At 37.4% G+C, this 19,126-nt stretch overlaps 3 protein-coding genes and 2 long non-coding RNA genes across 13 annotated transcripts in view; 3 read left to right on the top strand and 2 right to left on the bottom strand.

The window, feature by feature from the left end:
• Positions 1 to 4,151, top strand: part of LOC111451067 (homeobox-leucine zipper protein HDG2-like) — a 5,552-nt gene extending 1,401 nt beyond the window's left edge. Inside the window, exons 3-12 of one of the 2 annotated variants that reach the window (XM_023091328.1) lie at positions 444 to 661; positions 746 to 863; positions 959 to 1,147; positions 1,290 to 1,733; positions 1,810 to 1,911; positions 1,983 to 2,183; positions 2,270 to 2,444; positions 2,529 to 2,800; positions 3,270 to 3,365; positions 3,450 to 4,151. In XM_023091328.1, the coding sequence (XP_022947096.1) occupies positions 444 to 661; positions 746 to 863; positions 959 to 1,147; positions 1,290 to 1,733; positions 1,810 to 1,911; positions 1,983 to 2,183; positions 2,270 to 2,444; positions 2,529 to 2,800; positions 3,270 to 3,365; positions 3,450 to 3,794 (2,160 nt within the window). In that variant the 3' untranslated portion in view covers positions 3,795 to 4,151. Of the gene's footprint in view, positions 1 to 385; positions 662 to 745; positions 864 to 958; positions 1,148 to 1,289; positions 1,734 to 1,809; positions 1,912 to 1,982; positions 2,184 to 2,269; positions 2,445 to 2,528; positions 2,801 to 3,269; positions 3,366 to 3,449 lie in introns of both variants that reach the window. The other variant, XM_023091327.1, reaches the window with a different exon arrangement.
• A 1,356-nt stretch (positions 4,152 to 5,507) lies between these two features.
• On the top strand, positions 5,508 to 7,318 carry LOC111451071. The gene is made up of 4 exons (XR_002711924.1): positions 5,508 to 5,628; positions 5,793 to 5,877; positions 6,872 to 7,112; positions 7,233 to 7,318. It is a non-coding gene; the product is annotated as an uncharacterized LOC111451071 (long non-coding RNA).
• LOC111451069 (septum-promoting GTP-binding protein 1-like) lies at positions 7,275 to 9,071 on the bottom strand. Its single transcript, XM_023091331.1, has 6 exons — positions 8,700 to 9,071; positions 8,510 to 8,630; positions 8,322 to 8,418; positions 8,200 to 8,239; positions 8,014 to 8,097; positions 7,275 to 7,829 (listed from the first exon to the last, which is right to left on the bottom strand). Exons 1-6 carry the CDS (start codon positions 9,069 to 9,071, stop codon positions 7,665 to 7,667), a joined length of 879 nt encoding a protein of 292 aa, XP_022947099.1. The 3' UTR covers positions 7,275 to 7,664.
• LOC111451072 lies at positions 7,625 to 8,620 on the top strand. The gene is made up of 2 exons (XR_002711925.1): positions 7,625 to 7,717; positions 7,777 to 8,620. It is a non-coding gene; the product is annotated as an uncharacterized LOC111451072 (long non-coding RNA).
• A 2,378-nt stretch (positions 9,072 to 11,449) lies between the features above and the next one.
• LOC111451064 (glutamate receptor 3.4-like) lies at positions 11,450 to 17,861 on the bottom strand. 8 transcript variants are annotated; one of them, XM_023091319.1, is made up of 8 exons: positions 17,821 to 17,861; positions 17,050 to 17,464; positions 14,576 to 15,888; positions 14,221 to 14,498; positions 13,287 to 13,318; positions 12,801 to 13,210; positions 11,907 to 12,273; positions 11,450 to 11,834 (listed from the first exon to the last, which is right to left on the bottom strand). In XM_023091319.1, the coding sequence occupies exons 2-8, from the start codon at positions 17,336 to 17,338 to the stop codon at positions 11,659 to 11,661; spliced, it is 2,865 nt and encodes a 954-aa protein (XP_022947087.1). In that variant the 5' UTR covers positions 17,339 to 17,464; positions 17,821 to 17,861; the 3' UTR covers positions 11,450 to 11,658. The 8 variants fall into 8 exon arrangements, 7 of the variants coding, with proteins under 7 accessions (XP_022947087.1, XP_022947088.1, XP_022947086.1 ...); XM_023091320.1 differs by having other exon boundaries at positions 11,450 to 11,697; positions 11,914 to 12,273; XM_023091318.1 differs by having other exon boundaries at positions 11,450 to 12,273.
• Between the last annotated feature and the right edge of the window lie 1,265 nt (positions 17,862 to 19,126).

The raw sequence follows: 19,126 nt of genomic DNA, 5'->3' as shown, positions 1-19,126 counted from the left end.
AACAAAAAAAAAAAAAAAAAAAAAAAAAAAAAAAACCTTTTGTCAAATGGGTCTCAAATCGTTACAAAAGTTATTGTATTATTATTAACATAATCTCGATTTCTATGTTAGGTTAAAACACGTCGTTTCGAAGCTAATCTTCATCGATATTCGAAAAACGCGTTAGAAAATAATAATAACAATAAAATAAGAGAGAGAAAAAAAATGGGGACTATAAAGTTTGAGAGTAAATTCCAAGAACGGTTCTTATGAAAAATTAATGGGGTTTTGGTTTAGATTTTGATTTAAAAAAAAAAACAAAAAAAAAACATTTTTGGTCGGAAAATATTTGTTGGGTTTGATTAATTTAGTGTGGAATTTGAAGTTTTGATTGTGTAATTGTTAGATTCAAAACCCATAAGCTGTCTTGGAAGAATCTTAAAGATCTGTAGAAGATGTTCCAGCCAAGTATTTTTGACGACGGTAAGCTCCTCCCCTTAGACATGCCTCAAAACACTTCCGATAGCGATTTTGCTCGAATCCGAGACGATGATTTCGATAGCGCTACTAAATCTGGTAGCGACAACAATCATGAACTTGCTTCGGGTGACGATCAAGACCCTCGTCCTAAAAAGAAGCGTTATCATCGTCATACTCAACATCAGATCCAAGAAATGGAAGCGTAAGTCTATCTAGAATGTTTTATTTACTGAGCTATGTTTGAGTTCGAGTTTGTGCTCAATTTTGTTTCGGGTTTTTCGGGTAGTTTTTTCAAGGAGTGTCCTCACCCTGATGACAAACAAAGGAAGGAATTAAGCAGGGAATTAGGGTTGGAGCCTTTGCAAGTCAAGTTTTGGTTCCAAAATAAACGTACTCAAATGAAGGTAAAAATGCTTACTTTAGGGTTAGAGCTGTTTTTTTTTGCTGTTTTTTCTTCTTTGAAATGTTTTGTTAAGATGTGTTTGTGTTGCATTTACAGAATCAACATGAACGCCATGAGAACACCCAACTTCGAACCGAAAACGAGAAGCTTCGAGCTGATAACATGAGATATAGAGAAGCTCTTAGCAATGCCTCGTGCCCTAATTGCGGTGGCCCGACTGCCATTGGTGAAATGTCCTTTGATGAACATCATCTTCGACTCGAAAATGCCCGTCTTCGCGAAGAGGTACGTAACTTTCGAATCTATATCGAAGGTTGTTATCTGGAAAATTATGTTTTCGAATTTGTATCTGGAAGTTATTAGAAGCTCGAGATTCCGCTTCTCGCCCGAAACCTCATTTTCAATTCTCCGATTTTTTCCCGTCTAGATCGATCGCATATCCGCAATAGCTGCAAAATATGTGGGGAAGCCAGTAGTGAACTACCCTCTACTTTCTCCACCAGTTCCATCTCGACCATTAGAGCTTGGAATGGGCAACTTCGGACCACAATCAGGCTTAGGAGGAGACATCTACGGTTCGGCTGGTGACCTAATCCGATCCATCAGTGCTCCAACCGAGGCGGACAAGCCGATGATCATCGAGCTAGCAGTTGCAGCCATGGAAGAGCTCACTAGAATGGCTCAACTAGGCGAGCCCTTATGGATGACTAGTCTAGATGGGTCCACTAATGTGCTCAATGAAGATGAGTACTTGAGAACGTTTCCTAGAGGCATTGGGCCTAAGCCATCTGGGTTTAAATGTGAAGCCTCACGTGAATCAGCTGTTGTTATCATGAATCATATTAACCTTGTTGAGATTCTCATGGACGTGGTAAGTAATTTAAGTTTGAATTTTAGGGTTTTTTTTTTTAAATTTAACCTAATTTTGACTTAATTTTGTATGATAGAATCAATGGTCAACTTTATTCTCTGGAATTGTGTCAAGAGCTATGACACTTGAAGTGTTATCAACTGGAGTAGCTGGAAATTACAATGGAGCTTTACAAGTGGTATGTTCTTTTTATCTCGACCGTTACACCGTTAAACTACTACTAAACTCAAAAGCTTAATATCTATTCAGATGACGTCGGAATTTCAAGTTCCGTCGCCATTAGTTCCAACTCGGGAGAGCTACTACGTTCGATATTGCAAACAACATGTGGACGGGACGTGGGCGGTTGTCGATGTTTCATTGGATGATCTTCGTCCTACTCCTGGATTAAGATGCCGACGAAGACCGTCGGGTTGTTTGATCCAAGAAATGCCTAATGGTTATTCAAAGGTGAATTTTGTTAAAAAAGATGAGTTTTTTTTTTTTTTAATGAATTGGAATGAAAGGGACTTGATTTGTTGGGTTTGGTATATTAGGTTACATGGGTTGAGCATGTTGAGGTTGATGATAGAGGAGTTCATAGTCTTTACAAGCAGCTGGTGAGCTCCGGCCAAGCCTTTGGGGCCAAGCGATGGGTTACAACCTTAGACCGCCAATGTGAACGGCTTGCCAGTGCCATGGCCACCAACATACCCACCGGTGATGTTGGAGGTATTTATAGGTTATGGTTATGGTTAAATTAGTTCCCTGATTGTTTGTTCTTGTTATGTAATGGTGGATTCAAATTGAACCTAGTGATAACGAATCAAGAAGGGAGGAAGAGCATGCTGAAGCTGGCTGAGAGAATGGTGATAAGCTTCTGTGCTGGTGTGAGCGCCTCCACGACTCACACATGGACTACTTTGTCGGGTACGGGAGCCGACGATGTTCGAGTCATGACCCGAAAGAGTATCGATGACCCCGGAAGACCTCCGGGTATTGTCCTTAGTGCTGCAACTTCCTTCTGGCTTCCCGTTCCACCTAAGAGAATCTTTGATTTTCTCCGTGACGAGAACTCTCGAAGCGAGGTATTAAAATTTACTGTAACTTATCAGCTTAAGTATTGAAGATTGTTGGGAGGAAGTCTCACGTTGGCTAATTTAGAGGATGATTATAGGATTGTAAGTAAGGAATATATCTCAATTGGTATGAGGCATTTTGGGAAAACCAAAAGCAAAGCCATGAGAGCTTATGTTCAAAGTAGACAATATCGAACCATTGTGGAGAGTCGTGATTCTAACATGGTTTCATAGTCATACCCTTAACTTAACCATGTGAATAGAATCTTCAAATGTTGAAAACATAAGTGGTCAGCCTCAAAGGTGTAGTAAAAACGGGACTCAAGTGTCGAACAGAGGGTGTACTTTGTTTGAGGGCTCCAAAGAAAAGAGTCGAGTCTCAATTAAGGGGAGGCTGTTCAAGGGCTCTATAGACCTTATAGAAGGCTCTATGGCATACTATCGATTAATGGGTGCTTCTTGTTTGATATTTTTACAGTGGGATATTCTGTCGAATGGCGGAGTAGTTCAAGAAATGGCGCACATTGCCAACGGTCGTGACACGGGCAACTGCGTTTCTCTTCTACGTGTAAACGTAACACTTCTCCCTATAACCCTAAACCCTTTAAAAATCTATGGTTATTTTTTGCTCAAAACTATGGTTATTAATAATTTGTAGAGTGCAAATTCAAGCCAAAGCAACATGCTAATCCTGCAAGAAAGCTGCACAGACCCAACAGCTTCATTCGTCATCTACGCTCCGGTCGACATCGTCGCAATGAACGTCGTCCTCAACGGTGGAGATCCCGACTACGTCGCGCTTCTCCCCTCCGGGTTCGCCATTCTTCCAGACGGCACGGCAGAGACTGCCACCGGTGGTTCACTCCTGACGGTGGCATTTCAGATTCTGGTGGATTCGGTGCCAACAGCAAAACTGTCACTTGGGTCAGTTGCAACGGTGAACAATCTGATTGCTTGTACGGCGGAGAGGATTAAAGCTTCGTTGTCATGTGAGACAGCATAAGAGACAGGAAAAAGGGGGAAACTTTTGTGGGTTTTAGGGGTTAATGAGGGAATTTTTGGCTGATACGAAGTATTTGGGAGAAGTCAAGAACGCACCCTGCAACAAAAAAACAATGGAGAGAGTGTTTTAGGGGTTCGGGCATTGACTTCCTCGAACAGAGTAAAGGCTGAAACGACAAGAAAAAAGAACCAAATCATCTAATTTTTCCTAGGAAGGAAGGGACTTGTTGTGATGACAACATTTGTATTTTAGGTTTTTGTTTTGTTTGGTTATTTTGTGGGATGGATGAGTGTTGTTATGGATTCATTGTTGTGTTTCCCCTTTGTGATTTTATGATGCCATGTTTTTTGAAGCCTACTACCCTTTCATGGCTCCGATCCTCTAATTTTAGTCGTCTACCGATTAGTTACTCGTGTCTATTCAGTCTATGAACGTTAAGAGATTTCATCTGCACACCCAGAACTTAAATTTTCGTGTTGCATTACTTCATTCGATGCTAAGAAACTTTGATATCAACTGTCACAATTGTACTCTTTCAAGACTCCTAATACTTACTTTCGTCCTTGAGTGTGAGATCTCACATTAGTTAGGAGAGAAGAATGAAACAATCTATATAAAGGTGTGTGAAAATTTCTCCCCTAAGAAGACAGGTTTTAAAAACTTTGAGGGGAAGCCTCAAAGGAAAACAAAAAAAGGACAATATGTCTGCAAGTGGTAAGCTTGGGCTGTTATAGTTGGTATCAGAGCTAGACACTGGGTGGTGTGCCGTGAGGATACTGAGCTCTGAAGGGGGCGGATTGTGAGATCCCACATCAGTTGGGGAGGGAAACAAAACATTCTTTATAAGAGTGTGGAAACCTCTCCTTAGCAAACGCGTTTTAACAAACTTTTGCTCGCGTTAGAACAATATCTGCTATCGTTGGGTTTAAAATGTTACATTGAGTATGTAAGCTAAATAAAACTTGATCACCGTTGATACGGACAATGTATGCTCAAGTCTTTGACCATGTTCTTAAAAAATAGTTTTAGAAAACGAGGTCAACGATTGACGAGCAATTTTGAGAATGCAATGTTATATGTTAGCAAGCGGCAAGAGACATGATTCTAAAAATTTGAAAAAAAAAAAAATTAAATTTGCATCTAATTAATCAAGGTTAACAATGAGGATTAAATATAAGCATAATTAAAGTACGAGAAAGTATAAATATTTTTTTTATAAATTATATATGTAATTGAATATCCTTATATAAATGACCATTCAAGGTGGGCTTCTTTAACTGTATTATAATATAAAGTTTAGAAAAGGGGAAATGTTTGGATAATCAAATTCATTAATGCTCTCTAACTTTTAATACAATAAATACTTTCATTTTAATTTTTTAAATTAATTTCTCTCCCTTAAAAAAAAATATTAATATAAATAAGTTTTCTTTGGAGTTAATAATGTAAGTAATTATTGGTGTACAAAATTATTTAAGATAAATAAATTCATAAATTAGAGTTTTTTTTTAATAAAAAAATTCCAATATTTTATTAGGTCAATAATATAATATTTAATTAGGTCAAACTACATAAAAGTAAGTATTAATTTTTATGAATTTAAAAATTTATAGATATTTTTAAAATTTAAGTAAATAATTTTCAAAAAAAAAAAAAAAATGTCACACTAACAGTTGAATCTCTTTTATGGAAAAGATTACATTTACCCGCCATTTTTTTTGACAACCCTAAATCCAGCGAGCAGAATGCAGGCAGCGGCAACCGGCAACTCCGACGGAAGAGTGTCAATGGCGGACGCCAGAGGGGAACGATCATCATTTCATTTTCTATCCAAGTAATTTAACTTCTCCTTCAATCCTCTACTATGAATTTTCCAAATTCTCTTAAAATTCCGACTTCTTTTGTTTCCTTTCGTTCTGTGGTTTATGGAATTTGAAATTAGGGATTTCCTGTAGAACTTTCTCAAACAACCTGTGATTTCTAATTTTCTCTCTACAGATTGAAACGAGAGAAGCCAAGAGTAAATAACACACTTAACGTTTAGCGTTCGTTGAATAGCAGGGATTTCGAATTCCGATTTCCGGTTTGTTTTTCTTCACCATCTCTTTGTTGGATGATGGAAGTCCCACATCGACTAATTTAGGGTGTGATCATGGGTTTATAAGTGAGGAATACTAACTCCATTGGTACGAGACCTTTTGGGGAAGCCCAAAGCAAAGCCATGAGAGCTTATGCTCAAAGTGGACAATATCATACCATTGTGGAGAGTCGTGTTCGTTTAACACTCTTTTCTCTCTGTTTCTTTGTTTGGATAAATGAAAACTAAGTGTTAGTTTAGATCTTCTGTTGGATCGAGTCCTTCCCAAGTTGTTTACTCCATATTCATTAAATTCTTAAATTACATTTCTGAAAAGCATAAAAAGTATCATATGGCATATGTCGATCTTCCCCGCACAGGATCCAAAGTGGAGTGTATGTTTTTCGAATGTGTAAAGATATGATATATAAAGTTTTAGGATCAAATTATTGTTATCAATGTCATGATCCGATTCTGATATACAATGCTTTACTGTTCCCCATGTGCTCGATTCATTTTTGCTAAGATACAAAAGCTGCACTCCTGCTAGTTGCTTCAACATATAATTTAATTATCTTTTATACTTTACACTACACTTTTTCTTTGCTACCACACCATTTAAGACAGTTCCAGGACCTTTTTCCAGATTTTCAAGCAATGCATGTGCTTGAAATTTGCAGGCATATTTGTTTCCGTATGCATGTGCTTGAAATTTGCAGGCATATTTGTTTCCGTGTAAGTTTCATAAATGTATTCAGATTTTCAGATAGAGTTTAATCAACATTCTGTTAACTTCATTTAATTCATGAATTTAATGAACTTGGTCAACTCTCAACCAGTTATAGAAACTGGAGGATCTTTGCTCCTGTTTCAAAGCCTGTCATTGCTTATGGGGTTAAATCAACATCCTGTAACAATCTTGTTTTATTGAACTTCTTTGTTGGAATATATTTGTTTGAACACCTGAAAGTTACTGTTGTAAATACATTGTCATTAACAGGTACTTCAGTATTGCTCTCAAATGAATTTCATTTCTGGATTCATGTGGAATTATTTGATATCTCAGACTCAAACCTTTTCCGCTATGAATGTTGATATTGCACTGTTACTGCATATAATAAGAGTAGGGGGCTCAATTATTAACTTTTGCAGTTGTACAGCTCAAGCCCACCGCTAGCCGATATTATCCGCTTTGGTCCGTTATGTATCGCCGTCAGCCTCATGGTTTTAAGACGCGTCTGGTAAGGAGAGGTTTCCATACCCTTATAAGAAATATTTCGTTCCCCTCTCTGTACGTACCATTGCTTGCTAAGCCATGGGATGGTCTGTTATTGAAGAAAACTTTTTACTTCTTACCTCAGCTGCTTGTCTAAAGATGAGGGACAAAACTTTACTCGATCACATCAAGCAAGAAGGACATCTAACTGTTTTTTAATTTTACAGGCACTGTAATTTTCTCATAAAAAAGAAGATGCTGAGCGTGATTACAGATACGCATGGATTTTGAACTAAACTTTCTAAAAGGATTCTAGCTGCATTTGCTATGACATGCCTGATCTGATTCCTATGACACCGTAAACAACTGTGGTTATTACAAATTGTCTGATTGCTTTTCTACAACTTTAGTGCAGTGCAGATGCATCTTGACTTCGGAGACGGGGCTCTACGCCTCTGCCTTTCTCCGCTACATCTGACATAGCTGTGTGGAAGCAATGTGGATGGTAATCCTTGTGCAGGATGATTTTATGAGTTTCTTGAGAATCAGGTTGGCAATGTAGGGTGGAAGAACAACTCTAGAAATCTATCATAGGCTCTCCAACAGTCAAGTTGCGCTCAAGCGTCCAAGGTAAGTCAAAGAGCTTTGCTGTGATGAATTTGAAGATCTTATTGACATTGATGTTGTAGGTTGCACTGGAGAAGAACAATGTCGCATTCAGTGCCTTTGCGTAGGCTCTTGCCTGTCAAAATAAGAAAATCTTGTGACAACCTCTGGCATAACCCAAATTTGGAAGATTTGGTGGGAAACTCTCAAAAAAATCTATCAGTTTGTTACAAAATTATGGAGTTGCAGGATCTTGGATCATCATTCAGTTTCCTGGCTAAGGGTACGACTAAAGAAACACTCATGATTTCTACTGTTACCTCGCTTGCAATTGCCCATTGCAAATCGATTGGGAGTTGGATAAAATCATCAAACTTTGTTCCTATCAGTACTGGAATTGCTGCCTGCAAAACAAACAGAGAACGTTCCACCTTCAGTAAAGTGGGAGAAAGGAGCTTTTGGTTTTAGAAACTTTGGAGGGTGCTATCAAATGGGTCCTAAAATACCTGATTCCACTTCCAGGCCTGTCTATACCACCTTAGAACGCTGCAAACCGAAGGAAAATCTTGGTTTCAACCTTCTTATTCATCAGAGCCAAAGTTGAATAAGCAACAGAAACAAGTCTCACCTCTTTAAGGTACGCCGACTTGTTAGATCAAACATAAAAAGTATTGCTACAGAGTCTTTGCATGCTGTTGGAATGTGATCCTGAGATTTCTTGTCGCCTGCATCCATATACACACATTATTTCCTTTCTGCATCTCATCATAGAACTGTCCACATTATAATTCTTGAGCTGCAAATTTAGCCAATTACCTCCCACTTCCCAAATGCTATACGAAATTCGTGCCCCTCTAACCATCAGTGTCTTGTCCATCAAGTTCAATCCTCTCTGCTCACTCTTTCCCTCCTCCATTTCATTCCCAACATATTTTTCCTTCAAATCAGCAACGAAAAGTGAAACCCAGAAACCAAAACCCAAAACCCAAACGTAAACTCCACTTACCAGAAAACTTGTCTTTCCAATTTGGCTATCACCCAACAGGCTGATCTTCAGAGGCACCAAATCTTTGTCCTGGCTATGATTGTGGCACAAGGGTGTTCGAGTCTCTGCTTCAGACCCACCATCAGCGACAGCCCGCGGTGATATAGAAGCCGTAGCAGCATCATCACATACCGTCCGACATGTCTGAGGCTTCTTTGAGTAACATGTTAGAATTGATTCCAAAAACTGGCGAGTGCGGCGCTTCAGAGCAGTCGCCGGGTGATGCATCTGCCGCTTAAGGCCGAAATTGAGTGGCTGTTTCCGGCAAGGTTGAGGCATTGTTGGGAAATGTGGATGGTCTGGAGTGAGAGTGTGGATTGGTCTCCAGGCCATGAAAATGGTAAGCCGGGATCTTGGTGCTCTTCAAACCAGGGGGGTATTTTTAGACTATGAATCGTCATTATTTGATTTTTGGGGGAATTTTTTATAATTATTTCTTTTTTTTTTCTTGAAAAATCAGTTTCAACGACATTTTAGCTATCAATGTGACGACTTTAACGGAAGGGCGGTTTACCGGTAGAACGTAAGTAAACCAAATGTCGAAATTGAATTCGAGTGGCAAAAAATCATACGACACAATCCACGTGTCAAAATCTTATGATGCTGACCAAAAAGTTTGTCTTGGACCGTTAATCATCATATGATTAAAACGTGGATGTCTCTTAATTATTGGTGTTCAAATTTCAGTATTAATCTTACCCATTCAAAACATTTTTTTTTAATTTTCGTTTTTCATGTTTTTTTTTCAATGTTATTTTTTATCTTGAGAATTGTTCCTAAATTCAACGAGAATGTGCAAACAAAGACTGAGTTTTAAACATTTAATTTTTTGTTACAAGAGATCTCACAACTTTAAAAGTATTTAATAAGTTTTAACATTTCCAATTTTACGTCCAATACGGCACTGAACTTTAAAACTTGTCAAGTTTCTAAAATTTGAGTTTGGTGTCTAATAAATTTTTGAACATTTAATTACCCTCTTTAATAGGTTCTTGCCCACTCTTTTTTCTTTTAATTTAGGAAGGTATTAAACACAAAATTGAAACCCAAATTTTCTAGATATAATATTTAATTTTATACCTAATAGTTTTATTAATTAAAAAAATGTTGAATATATCATACCTAATATAGTTTCATTACCTAAAATTAATATAGAAAATTATTCGGTTAATTTAATTTTAAAGATCGTGTTTATCAGAATCCTAATTCAATTTTTAGGAAGAAAAATTTGAAGTTGGAAACTAATTTTTTTCCCCATTCCCTACATTTATTGTACTGCAAAAAAGTCAAAATAAAATAAAATAAAATAATTTTATTTTATTTTATTAAATTTAGATGAATATATTGAACAATAACGTGATTTACAAAATATCTTTGGAGGTTCATAATTTCAAACTTATTGAACCGACCAACTCCATTTTCATCATTGGAGTTCGATCATGTCATGTCATTTTCTTTTCTCTTTTTTCTTTCTATTTTCATAATTATTTTATTTTTTATTTTTTTAAAACATTAACTTTATAATTATCATTACTATTATTTACAAATATTTTCATAACTCAAACCAATTTTTTAAAACTAAAGAAATAATTTTTAAAAAGTTTCTTTTCTTTTTAAATTTTGTCGAGAATTCTCTTGGTTTGGTTTAATGATAAGAAACACGTGTAATTTTCTAAAATCAAAATTTCACGAAAATTTGAACATTTATCTTATTAGTCAATATTATATATTATCAAATAAATTCTAAACAAATTACAAATTTAGAAATAAATATATATGTGGTGGAGGATGTTAAGACACGTAGGCAAGAATGAAAAATGAGGAGACAAGGAATCTTGTTAGGTGTACAAAACGACAAACCATAAAAGTTGGTGACTTATTTAAATTATGATGGTCGAACCATCAATGGCTAAGATTTCTTAATACGTCCACGTCATTCACATCTTTTTTCTGTCTTTAATAAAACCCTTAGGACACGTATGCACTATTTCAATTTTTTGGTCAAGTTTTAGGGATTCATAAATATCTTATGTGGGCCAATCTATTTATTTATTTATTTTCAATTTTAATTCAACAATTATTTTCTTTGTATTTCCTATGTTTTTTTTACTCCTTGTTAGGGGTAATTTGGTCCCAACAAAATAAAATACGTCCAAAAAGACAAAGGGTGTCTAATTCGAAAAATGACTAAAGGCATTACACGTAGCAAAAAAATGCTAATTATATTTTTTTAATTGAATTTTTAAATTAGGCTTGGACGTAAATACCCTTGAAGGAAGAGAAAAGTGATGTTGCAAACAATGTTTTAGAGTTTTATATAAATGCTTAAAATATGATTTATTACGAGCTGAGTTAAGCTTATTGATCGGTGGTGTCCGTTGAGGATTGTTGTGAGAGGAGTCCTACATTGGCTAATTAAGGAGTTGATCATAGGTTTATTAGTAATGAATATTATCCCACAAGAGCTTATGCTCAAAGTGGACAATATCATACTTTTATAGAGATTCGTGATTCTTAACATGGTATCAAAGTCATACTCTCAACTTAGCCATGCTAATCGAATCATCAAATCTTGAACAAAAGAAGCTGCTAGCCGGTGTAGTCAAAAGAAACTCAAGGGTGTACTTTGTTCGAGGGCTTCATAGGCCTTAGGAGAGACTATATGGTGTTGTTTGAGGGGAGGATTGTTGAGAGAGGAGTCTCACGTCGGCTAATGAAGAAGTTTTCATCGTAGATTTACAAGTTTCTAAAAGCAAAACTACGAGAGCTCTATTGTGGCGTGTGTAGTTTATGCATTATATGAGACATGAAAATAAAAGGAACCCAAAAAGTCCAATAAGAACAGGGATTGAGGCTTTTTCCACCCCAGGACGAGGGGCAAGCGCTAACGAGGCTGTGAATCAGGGTGGCCCTCAGAGCTCTAGCCAGCTGGGTTGATATCAATGGATTTTCCTTTAGCCTTTTTGAGTTCATCAGGGTGACACTCAGAGCTCTGGCTAGCTGGGTTGATATCAATGGATTTTCCTTTAGTTTTTTTGAGTTCATCAGGGTGACCCTCAGAGCTCTGGCCAGCTGGGTTGATATCAATGAATTTTCCTTCGGCCTTTTTGAGTTCATCAGAGTGACCCTCAGAGCTCTGGCCAGCTCGGTTGATATCAATGAATTTTCTTTTAGCCTTTTTTACTTCTTTTTTATCTAGAAATTGGATGAAGCTAGTCGTACGACCGAAGCGTCCCGTCCTATCAGGTTGGGTCTCCTCAACTTCAGGCTGGGCTTCCGGGGTAGCTCTTTGATATTGGAATGCTACTCTACTGAAGAATATCAAAAGAGCAACAATGCAGGTAATGCTACAAATTAGAAACAGACCCCAGAAGTTACTCAGTGATAGTTGGTTTGCGTCGACTTGGTTGAGATTCATCGAACACTCCGTTCGTGATAGCCATTTGTCATGAATCTTTTGAAGATCGCCATTCTCTGAGAGTTGAAGAATGGCGGTTGACAAATCAACCGCTAGAGGAGAGTCCCTTGGAAATACCTGAGACAGAGAATTGTTGACTAGTTTAGAGAATAATCGTAGGTTTATAAGTAAGGAATACATTTATATTAGTATGATGCTTTCTGGGGAAGTCCAAAAACAAAGCCACAATAGCTTATGCTCAAAGTGGACAATATCATACTATTGTGGAGAGGCGTGATTTCTAACATGGTATCAGAGTCATGCCCTTAACTTAGGCATATCAATAGAATCTTCAAATGTCAACAAAGAAGTTGTGAGTCTCAAAGGTGTAGTTAAAAGTGACACGAGTGTCGAATAAATGGTGCACTTTATTCGAGAACTCTAGAGAAGGAGTCAAGCCTCGATTAAGGGGAGGCTGTTCAAGGGTTCTATAGGCTTAAGAGGAGGCTCTATAGTGTACTTTGTTCGAGAGGAGGATTGTTGGGAGGGAGTCCCACATTAACTAATTTAAGGAACGATCGTGGGTTTATAAGTAAGGAATACATCTCTATTGGTACGAGGAAAGCCCAAAAACAAAAACACGAGTTGGATGGATTAATACTCACAAATCCCCATCCACTTTTAGTGAACTCCTGCCCGACAGTCCTGAAGACACAATTGGTGCCCGACAAGAAAAGCTCGACATAAGGAAGCTCGTCTACAATGGCGGCTACCCCACCATTTGCAGGTCCACGGCGAAGAGCATCCATATATTCCTCCTGGCTCTTCAACTTAACGATCCTAGAAGCTGCTATATTCAGCTCATGAATCAGATAATTCAATGAAAATGAGCCTTCTTGAATTCCTACAGCATCGGTGCTAGAGATTAAGCTATCAATCCCTTCAACCTTTGAAGTTAGCTGCTGCACTGTTAAGATAGATGTCAAACCAGCTGTGTAGCTTGAATTGATAATTAACACAACAAAGAGCCATATTATAAGCACCGACCGTCCAAGTGTGCTTACAGTGTTTTCCTCTGCACCAAGACAGACAGTCAACAAAATGGTTGGGTTTTGAGTATATATAGAGTAGGATCAATGAACAAAACTTACTGTGAGAAAAGAACATTGTCGAGAAGCTAAACCTGCAAGGAGGACAAAGTTGAGCTCTAATTTTGTAAGAGAAGCCAGGAAACAACCATGCAAGATTCAGCCTTACATAAGACTTAAAGTTAAATGGCAAGCTACCAGCTAATCAATTTCCGGTCTAAGCCCACCGCGAGTAGATATTGTCTATTTTAGCTCCTTACGTATAGCCGAAACGCGTTTACTGGAGAGAGGTTTTCACACCCTTATAAGGATGCTTTGTTCCCCTCTCCAACCGATGTGAGATCTCACAATCCACCCGTTTGAGGGCCCAGCGTCCTCGTAGGCACACCATCTAGTGTCTAGCTCTGATACGATTTGTAACAGGCCAAACCCACCGCCGATATTGTTCGCTTTGGCCTGTTATGTATTGTCTTTAGCCTCACGGTTTTTAAAACGCGTCTACTAGAGAAAGGTTTCCACACCCTTACAACGAATGTTTTGTTCCCCTCTCCAACCGATGTGGGATCTCACAATCCACCCCCTTGGGGACCCTGTGTCCTCGCTAGCATACCGTCCGGTGTCTAGCTCTAATACCATTTGTATCAGCCAAAGCCCACCGCTAGCAGATATTGTCCGTTTTAGTCCATTACGTATCATCATCAACTTCACGGTTTTTAAACGCATCTACTAGAGAAAGGTTTCCACACCTTTATAAAGAATGCTTCGTTCCACTCTCTAACCAATGTGGATCGTGAGGGAAACAAAGCATTCCTTATAAGGGGTAGAAACCTCTCCCTAGTAGACACGTTCTAAAACTATGAGGCTAGCGGCGATAAGTAATGGGCCAAAACGAACAATATCCACTAGCGGTGGGCTTGGGCTGTACAACACGTGCCTCAAAAAAGTTTAGGATCTATGGAGCAATTACTGAGAAAAGCATGAGTTTAAGCATACTAACCAAAATACTGTGATTATTTGTTGCCTTGGTGAACCACGAAACTCTTCATTACTCCGATGCTCAAGAATCCAAACAACAGCTCCAACAAAAACAAAGAGTATTGCAGTGACAGCCCACATTGGAACAGTAAAAGGGCTGAGAAAAGCCCATGGACTCGACTTCTTCTCTTTAACAACAGTAACAACCACAAGTCCAGACTCCATAAATGGTTGTGTGAAGTCCACATACTTCGTCCTATTCGTTACAATCATAATATCACCAACAGCTGCATCATATCTCTAAACATGGGACAATATCGTCAAAATAAGCATACCACCAAATATAAACATACCATGAAGCAAAGCCAAGTACTCACCTTCTGTGAAACGTCATATACAAGATTGTTGTAATCAAGACTGTCATCTCCCTTTAATATATATGCGTGAGGAACTGGATATGGCAACAAGTTTATAGCAGCTTCAAACACATCAATACAATACCCTTTAACTCCTAGTGGGCTCTTGTCCTTAGTCACAAAAGCCTTGTAACTCACACGGTTAGGCACTACAATTTGCAATGGCTTCCCGTTGTGCGGGAACACCCATCCACGAGGAACGGCTGTTGCTTCACCAGGCCATATTACAGTGTAGAGATGGCCATTTGGGGTAGCATTAAGAGGCTTTGAATATGAACTCTCTGGTGTCATTGTTGATAGACCAGAATAATTTGTCCAGTAGCCAATTCTACGCATACCAGTTCCTCCAATGTTCATGATATCATAAGCTGGATGAATCAAGTTTCTGTCATCACCAAATTGAACCAACCCACTTACACCTCTGAACTTGGTTCTCTTGATTGTCTCTAGAAGTTGTTCGCCGCCATTGAACACTCTAAGTGAGGTTAGCTGTAGCTTGCTTCCATTGATTTCATGTAACTTTGGGTCATTAGAAAATGATACATTGCCACCTTCTTGAAAGAATGTGTGGAGAGCTCTGGCTGCTAACCAAACAGAGTCGTATGCATAAAGTGCATAAGAGTTGAAGCTTGTAGTGTTCCATTTGGAGGCGAAGTTCTTCTTGAGATTGCTATCAGGGGTGTGGTGGCGAAGAGCAACAATTCCTTGTAAATGATTCATTACATCAGGATTGTTTGTTTCAAATGAATCAAGAATAGACGGAAGCCAATCTGTTGCAATCCAGACATAGTCACTGTTCATCATTTCAAGTTTCTTAGCAATGGAGAATATTGATAAACCAGTGTCGGGATTAACATGAACAATATAAACACGAGATTCCATGAGGTTTACTGATACCAATAAGTCATTTATCACGCTAGTGGGGGAGCCAGGAGAGAAGGTGGCCTTGTATGAGATCCTGACACGCTTCTTAGCTAAGGCATCGTTCAATGCTGATATCCCGTTTCTGGCATTGTCATCATCTACAAAGATGGCTATGACCTCTCTCCATCCGAAGTGGTCTATGAAATCAGCTATTGCGTTCATTTGGAAGTAATCATTCTGTGTGGTTCGAACAAAGTATGGATAGTATGGTGTGGTCAAAGTAGGATCGGTAGCTCCAAATGATAGAAGGGGTATGTGGAGTTCGTTGATGATATGGGAAATGAAGTGAGCGATGTTTGAGGATTGTGGGCCAATGGCGGCAACTACTTCATCTTCCATCAGCCGCAAGGCTGTAGACATGTCCAAATGCATGGAGGAAGCACCATAAATGCATAAGATTATATAAGAACGTATAAAAGACCTAGTCCCATGAGGAATCCGGTAGTCCAACTAAGGTGGGATCTTACAATCTAATCTACCCTCATTCGAGGCCCAACGTCCTCGCTAGCACTAGTACCCTTCTCCGATCGATGTGGAACCTCCCAATCCACCCCCTTTGAGGCCCAGCATCCTTGCTGGCACACGGCCTCGTGTCCACCCCTCTTCGGGGTTCAGCCTCTTCTTGACACATCGCCTGGTGTCTGGCTCTGATACCATTTGTAACAACCTAAGTTCACCGCTAGCAGATATTGTCCTATTTGAACTTTCCCTTTCGGGCTTCACCTCAAGATTTTTGAAACACCTCTGATTGGGAGAAGTTTCCACACCCTTATTTTCGTTCTTCTCCCTACCGATGTGGGATCTCACGATCCACCCCTTCAGAACCCAGCGTCCTTGCTGACACTCGTTCCCATCTCCAATTGATATGGGACCTCCCAATCCACCCCTTCAAGACCCAGCATCCTTGCTGGCACATTGCCTCATGTCCTCTCTGACACATCACTGTCTAGTTCTAATACCATTTGTAACCACTCAAGCTCACAGCTAGTAGATATTGTCCTCTTTGAGCTTCCCCTCAAAATTTCGAAACGTGTCTATTAGGGAGAGGTTTCCACACCCTTATACAGAATGCTTCGTTCTCCTCTCCAACCGATATGAGATCTCGCACTAACTGAGAAACAAACTCCAATCTAATGAATCGGACACGTCTAATGATTACAAAAAAGAACGAGAGATCGACACCCACAAAGAGATATTGAATCTAACAACTCAAACCTCATTCACAGATCTCTCAACTCCCACAGAAATCCAAATCAATAGAATAGCAGACATGTTTGGCAATGCAAGAACATGAAGCCTATTCCAAATGCATAGAATAAGAATCAAATAGGAGCATCATTTTCTATCCTTGATGCCTAAACTACTGAACAATCTACCAAAACAAGAACTGCAACCATTAGACATATGAACTACCACCGATTTCCAAGATAAAATTTAAGTTTCAACTCATGATTCTCACAGTCCTAATTGACATAACAATCTCAAACGTAGTAAAGAAGATTAAGCAGTACCTTCCACTGTTCCAAGAAATCCACTGCAATTCGTGTCGTGTAAGATCAAGTTCAGCTTTGTTCCAGGAAGAACACTGTTATCAGCATTAACATCATCCATGGCAGCTAAAATTGCAGGCTGTGCAGACCTTCCAATAACTGAATCATGAGTGAACAAAACTCCAACGTTCACCACGCTCGTGTTTCGAGACGCACCAATCACTCCCAAAGGCATCCATACCCCAAAGAACAATGCAAATACCACAACTCTGGCTTTGATCACAATCCTCCAAACCCAAAACACAAACATTGCTCCAAAAAGATGAACAAATGATTCCTGTTGAAGATATCAACACCCTCTGAACAATCATCACCGTCCCTATTTCAAAATCTTTCCACAAAACTTCCCTTCCATTACAGAATAAACCCAAAGTTCCTGAAAAAAAAGAACACCCAGATCCTAAAAAGTGATTAAACATCAACTTCACGACTGAAATTGTAATCCCCAGCCTAGCCAGACTCATAATAATCAATACCCACTTGGAGCATCTCATATCAAACTCGATCAAGTAATTAATACCCAAAAAATTTCTTAGCATTACCAACAAAACCCCATTCCCAATGAACTGTAAAACCGCATAATCAATTCAAGAACTCTACAAAAACACATGCCATTAAAATATACAAACAAGTTGAAGAAAATCACGTGCAGAGATTGATTGATTATAAACAAATGAAATCAAAACAGAGCTCAAAAATAGGAAAACTACAAGTTCAAGTTCTTGTTCTTACACTCTTCAGTGTTCGCCAAGAAACAGTATTCCATAGGTCAACCGTAGCAAATTATATATATATATATATATATATATAATAAAACGATGCGTAATTGATAAATAATAAACAATTTTGAATTGGAAAAAATAATAAATTAATTGAGTCAACGGCAGTCTAATGGGATATTTTTTATTAAAAAAAATGTTCAGATTTGGTTTACTAACACGATTTTTATTTTAAATTAATTAATATTCGTGTTAAAATTTTAGAGTAATTATTGTATTAAATTATTTTCTCTAGTTCTTGGGTCAAAGGTCAACGCTTTTATATTATGTTAAACTTATGTTTAATATTTTAATGATTGTAGATACCTAGGAATTATGGAATCTTAATTTGTATTATTAAAATAATATTGAAGATAATTATATTCCTTAAAATGTAATTTAGTTATATCCGTTACTTTACATAAGCAAATATATTTTTTAAAAAATTATATTTTCATAATGAATAATGAATATATTTATTTATCTTCTAGTCAATTCAAAGTTTCCATGTTAAATAAAAAAATAAAAAACGAAACAATTAATAAACCAATATTATTGAAAAAAAAAAGTTGGTGGAAATTGGTTGAGAAATTCAAATTATTAAAGTATTGAATTAAATGAATTTAGTCCGTGCATTTTTTATTTCTGAAACACATTTATTATTCAATTTATTGAAATGTCATTGTTATCAACCTTTAGTACCTTTGGCGGATATTTTCAAATTTTAAAAATATATATTAAATTATTATTATTATTATTATTATTAATGAAATACATTTTGTGTGGTTGAGATTTGAGTTTTATTTTATCTTAAATTTTAAAAAATAATATATTCCGTCTTTTAAATTTAATTTCTGTAATATAAAAAATAGATCAATGTAAATATAATTAACAAAATACAAGAAATAGTTGTGGGGTAGGTGCGGTCTGTGAAACAACCTAAAAAGTCGATTTATTTTTTGGTTCGTTTCTCTAAGTTGTCCAGGTCAAAGAGTCCTCTCCTAACATTTATGTTCTACATTTTCTCGTTAAAAGATCTTTTTATAAACTATTGTTCAGGTATAAAAATTATCGAATTCAAATGTTGAATATAAATACTTCATGAAATTCTTTTTCTTTTTCTAAAATTTATATTGGAAATATTGGTTGTGATTTTTTCTTTTTGGAAAATTTAACCATAAATAGTAACTACAAAGATATTAAAGTAATAAAATTTAAAATATTGTCTAAAAAACAAAATTTGAAGTATAATAAAAATTATTTTTAAAATAATAATAATA

The sequence above is a fragment of the Cucurbita moschata genome, unplaced genomic scaffold, assembly GCF_002738365.1.
Source record: "Cucurbita moschata cultivar Rifu unplaced genomic scaffold, Cmos_1.0 Cmo_Scf00013, whole genome shotgun sequence".
Lineage (NCBI taxonomy): Eukaryota > Viridiplantae > Streptophyta > Magnoliopsida > Cucurbitales > Cucurbitaceae > Cucurbita > Cucurbita moschata.
The sequence above is the reverse complement of the archived record's forward strand: the minus strand, read 5'-3'. Positions and strand labels throughout refer to the sequence as shown.